The sequence below is a fragment of the Onychostoma macrolepis genome, chromosome 11 (assembly GCF_012432095.1).
Source record: "Onychostoma macrolepis isolate SWU-2019 chromosome 11, ASM1243209v1, whole genome shotgun sequence".
NCBI classification, from domain to species: domain Eukaryota; kingdom Metazoa; phylum Chordata; class Actinopteri; order Cypriniformes; family Cyprinidae; genus Onychostoma; species Onychostoma macrolepis.
The window spans coordinates 25,364,879-25,370,040 of record NC_081165.1 but is presented as its reverse complement, the minus strand read 5'-3'; the positions used below and the strand labels follow the sequence as shown (position 1 = coordinate 25,370,040).

Below are 5,162 nucleotides of genomic sequence, written 5' to 3'. Positions count from 1 at the left end.
GTTCTTCTCTCAAGGCTATATGCATCTTCACACAGTCAAGTTAAGGCTGCATGCACTGTGATCGAAAGTGTTAATGATTTAATATTTAGAAAAATAATTTCATAACATTATATCTGCAAATGATGCTTTGTGCGGCCTTAAACAGTGTACATCCGCCTTTTCGTGTCATATGAATCGCTTCTGTGCAGTACAAAGAGTTAATCTGTATTTTTAATGGAATATTTCAAATGAATTTGAAAGAACTTTCTGGCCAAATGCATGTTACGCAATAATCGATTTGTCAGACGCTGCACACTCGCGCGACGCGACTCTCCGGGAATCTAGAACGCGTCGTTCGAATTTGGTCGCGTCGCGTTGAAAGCAGACGGGCTGTAAGAGGAGAGGAATATGTTTTGCCTTTTACTGCCCTATAGAGAGTCCAGTGACGTAGAGAATCCCAAAACTCGCGGAAAGTGTGGTGAAAAACAGGCTGCAGTCTATGCGGCGCGCTCATCTCCTTTGGAAATGCGAGGACACACTCAAACTCTTCGTATTCGCTTCCATGAAGCGCTTTATGTCCTTTATATGCTGTTTTATGTCAGTCGTTTAGCTTGTGCTGCTGCGGAAGTGTCGGACAAAACTGAAGTTTGGAACAAAACTCAACTTTTCGAGCTGTACAGTAAGTGCAATCGGCCTGCGCGACGTATCTGTCTTTATGAAACGATACTTTCCTCGATGGCATGAGCGCCTGGGTTTGGTCAGGAGCAAGTTTGTCGTGTAGATGAAGTGTGCTGTGATCTGCAGATTGCATTAGTATGTAGAGCGCATAATCCAGCTCTTCTCTGTGAAAGACTGGCCGTAGCGTGTCATTCCTCGCCTGGGATCACCATGCAAAGACTATTATTTCGGTCTCAAACGGGAGAGTAAGCTAGATGTGTCTGGAAATGTGTTTTAAAGACTTCCTTGTCTTAGTGCGAGTTTACAGCACACAAACAAACCGAGAGGCGGCTGCTGCTCATCACATGATACAACAGAGAAGCAGTTTGGACTTTAAAAAGTACACTTTGAGCTAAACTTAAGAATATTTTCATTGCAGGTTTGATTTTGTACAGGCGTATACCTCAAAGACCTGGACACAAAAAAAAAGCTGTCTTTTTCAAAAAAAAAAGGAAAAAAAAAAAAAAAAAAAGTTAATGAACACATGTTGACCTTTGAGACAACAGGAACCAGACAGAATATGTTTGTCACAATGATATCTGACTTCAGTAGGCTTCTCGGGTAAATGTAAATGGTTAAATGATTATGACATGAACCAACTCATGAAAATGCAAAACTGTGACAAGAAACAACAATCAAAGATATCACATTATTGATTTGGCCACCGATTGTATTGATGAATTAATGTTGTGACAACTTGCCCCATTATAAATTGACATGTACAGTAACCCTTTGTAAATAACACAGTTAAAATACAAAACCACTGCTAGAAAAAATGCATACAAATGGAGTATAAATTGACATAATATTTTGTAAATAACACTTTTCATTTAACATCTGTCTTTATTATAGGTAACCTTGGCTTAATATAGTGTTGTTTTATAATTTATTTAACATTTAAAATACAAAACCACTACTAGAAAAAAACGTTTTTGAAATAAAAATGGGAAAATACATAAAAAATACATCTATCTATCTGTTTTTCTGTCTGTTTGTCTATTGAAAGGTTAGATTCCATATCTTTTCTTTACAACTAATGAACATTCAATGCATTGTTAATCATGTTTTTGTAATTTGCCATGTTGTCATCATTTCTCTTAAAGCCTAAAACTGAGCGAATCTTTCAGACAATACAGTATACTGCTCGACTTCTCCTCTAATAAATGGAATGTCACAAGTATGACCCCCGCTGAAGGACACAGTGGGTTTCTGAAGTTTGTCCAACAGCCTGATTTGTTACAGTCCCAGAGCATTTGCATTTACATTCATGCATTTGGCAGATGCTTTAATCCAAAGTGACTAGCATTGCATTCCAGGTATGCATTTATCATAATGTGCGTTACTTGGGAACCAGCATTGTGGGTCACCCCGCTGGTTATAAACAGGGTCAGCTGAGGTCAGCACATACTGTAAACACACACCTACACCCTCACTCAGACCAGTAACAACACGTTCTACATGCCCCATTTGGGTCTTGCGGTTCCAGAGGGTTTTATGATATCACATAATAAATAATTAATCTGTCACTGAGATATTCAATGTCGGGGAACACATTCAGTTTTATTTCAAGGAGGAGGAGGAATGCAGGTATAGTAGGACACATTCACCCCAAAACCTCTGTGTGCCTTGAACTCAAAAGAAGACACTTTAAGAGTGTTTCCACTGCTTTTTGTTAAGGCAATGGGGTTCAAAACAACACTGGACCCTATTGATTTTCATTGTATAGACAAAAAAAATGGATTTTTCAAAATGTCTTGTATTCCACAAAAGAAACATATTTAAAATGACTTAATGATAAGTTAATTACAACAAAAGTTTTTGTTTAACACTTTAGTTCAGGGACCAAAATTGCTTATTAGCTTGCATATTGTGAGCATATTAGCTGTTTATTAGTACTTACAAAGCACATTAATGCCTTATTTTTCATGACAGTATTTTAGATCCCTTAATCCTACCTCATACCTAAACCTTACAACTACCTTACTAACTATTAATAACTGTTAAGGTGTTTATTGAGGCAATAGTGGATAATAGTGAGACTTGGTCCCCAAACTAGAGTGTGTGTGTGTGTGTGTGTGTTATACACACACACACACACACACACATATTGGCTATGTAAAAATATATTTTAAAAAAAGAAAACACTAGAACATATTTGTCTCGTTAAAGTGTTTCAGGATAGGGCTCCAAATTTGAAAGAATAATTCAGGCTTCTGTCTGTGAATCTAATCTTTTCCATTTCAAGATTGTGTGAGGGATATTTGAAAACATTGCAGATAAAAAATGATCAGAACATGTCATACTTTACTATTCATCCTTAATATCTTAATTTATTATTCCCATTCCCAGCATAAACTAAATAGAAATATATTCCAGACAAGAAAATCCTATACTTCCTATTCTTTCAAGCTTATTCCTGCTCTCAGACATATGGTGAGGATAATGCGTAGCTTCCCTTTGAAGTTTGACGATATCCTGTGTGTGTGTGTGTGTGTGTGTGTGTGTGTTCGACTGTTTGAGAATATTTTTTTCTTCGCCCTGTATCTTCAATTACTCTTTCGTGTCAACGCCCACAAAAGACCCTCAGCCCTGACGGCTCTGAGAACTCTGAAATATTAAGCCCCATTCTGTGGAGGTGAAACTGGAGATAGCAGCTCTATCTTTCTATCTGTTCGCTGCATAATCAGACCTGTCTGATACCTCAGTGCCTCTGAATGCCTTCGAATCTCCAATATCACTCGCCTTTATAATCTAACATGGCTCTGCATGTAAATGGCTATATAATACTCCTAAAGAAAGGCTTTTCCCACTGGTCAAAAAACCCCAGGGCCTCACATCTCCCAAGTGTGCTTGATACGACAAGGAAATATGCTTTAGCTTGACCAATTAAAAAATTGCCATGTATGATGTTGTTGTGCATCTGTGTTTGTGTGACTCAGGTAAAGGTGTTTTCCGGTTGGAGAGCGTGTCGCGGAAGCTTTGCCTCTCAGCGGACTCGTCCGGTCTGTCTCTGACCAGCTGTGAGCCCCCGTCTGCCACCCTGCTTTGGAAATGGGTGTCCCGGCACCGTCTCTACAATCTGGGCACCAATCGGTGTCTAGGGATCAACACGACCAAGTTCCTGCAGCCTGATGTGGGCATCTTTGAGTGTGACGTTTCCCTCCCAACCATGTGGTGGCGCTGTGGGGGCAGCATTTTGTTCGGAGCGATGAATAATAAGTTAGCGGTGGTGGACTCCAAAGTGGTGGTGAAGAAGGTCGCTCTACATCAGTGGAGGATTTACGGGGCGGCCGGTGAAGGGCCATGCGCTTACCCATATGAAGGTAAGATGTCTTCGAACAAATTTTTTTAAAACTAGTATCAGTGACAAATGCGATAAATCGATACGATACGATAAAGTAAAAATAATGTTCTGTTTATTTTGTAAGCGTGTCTGCCGCTTTAAATGTTTTTTTTTTTTTTTTTTTTTAATTAGGCAGCTTTTGATTGGCTGTCAGTATTTTTGGCACTAGGCTGTGGATTGTTTACAAACTCTATTGTCAGTTTTAAATTACAGGAAAAATATAACAGGGGACACTGAGGGTAGTTGTGACACTTTTTCTCTTCAAAAAGGCATATGAACATTTCCAGCATTATTAATGTTGACTTTACATTTAATGGTAATCCATTTGCCATTACCAAGTAGTATTTTAAGGTAAATTTTAACAGTAAAACAACCATAAAAACACAAAACAATTAATAAAAAAGGTGACATACATAAAATTACACTTTTTTTGGACAGTAAATGTTTAACAAATGGGTTAACTTAATACATAACATCTACACTGTAAAAAAAAAAAAGTTGAGTGAACTTAAAAAATTCTTTTACCAGCTTCAGCAGATTTTTGAGTTTGCTCAACTTATTTTTGTGGGAGATTCTCAAATTTTTGTTGTATAAACTTAAAACGACAAGTTGAGAAAACTCAAAAATCTGCTGAAGCTGGTTGCCTTAAAATTTTAAGTTGGCTCAACTCTTTTTTTTTTTTTACAGTGTAGCCACAATAAAATGATTACTTTACCCAAACTGACATTTATTAAAGATGAGAAATAGTGTTATTAAAACACTTCTGGAAAAACACTTTTCTGAAAGAGATTTTAACAATATTGTTCTTGTTTCATTATCATTATAGCTTATTCTTACAGCGTTAGAACAATTATTAAAATGTTGTAGTTATAGTTAAAGCTGTAGTTATCATCTTTGGTGTGAATGGTTGTTAAAACAATTGTGTCAAGTTCATGAGGTTGTACTCTTTGTATTTATGTTGTTTTAATATGGTTTAGAATTTTTTTTATTCAATTTGTAAGAAAAGTTTCAATGTAATGACTACAAAAATGCAATTCAGTGTAACCATCACATAAAAAGTAATGTATTTCTCATAACATATATAGAATTTGTTATAGCTGAAAAATATTACATTCTTACATTT

The 5,162-nt window shown here is 36.9% G+C and overlaps 1 protein-coding gene across 2 annotated transcripts in view; it reads left to right on the top strand.

Moving 5' to 3' along the window:
* Positions 1 to 149: 149 nt before the first annotated feature.
* Positions 150 to 5,162, top strand: part of pla2r1 (phospholipase A2 receptor 1) — a 28,407-nt gene continuing 23,394 nt past the window's right edge. For both annotated transcript variants that reach the window (XM_058791015.1, XM_058791014.1), the window contains exons 1-2: positions 150 to 658; positions 3,636 to 4,019. In XM_058791015.1, coding sequence (XP_058646998.1) covers positions 388 to 658; positions 3,636 to 4,019 — 655 coding nt within the window. In that variant the 5' untranslated portion in view covers positions 150 to 387. The remainder of the gene's footprint in view (positions 659 to 3,635; positions 4,020 to 5,162) is intronic.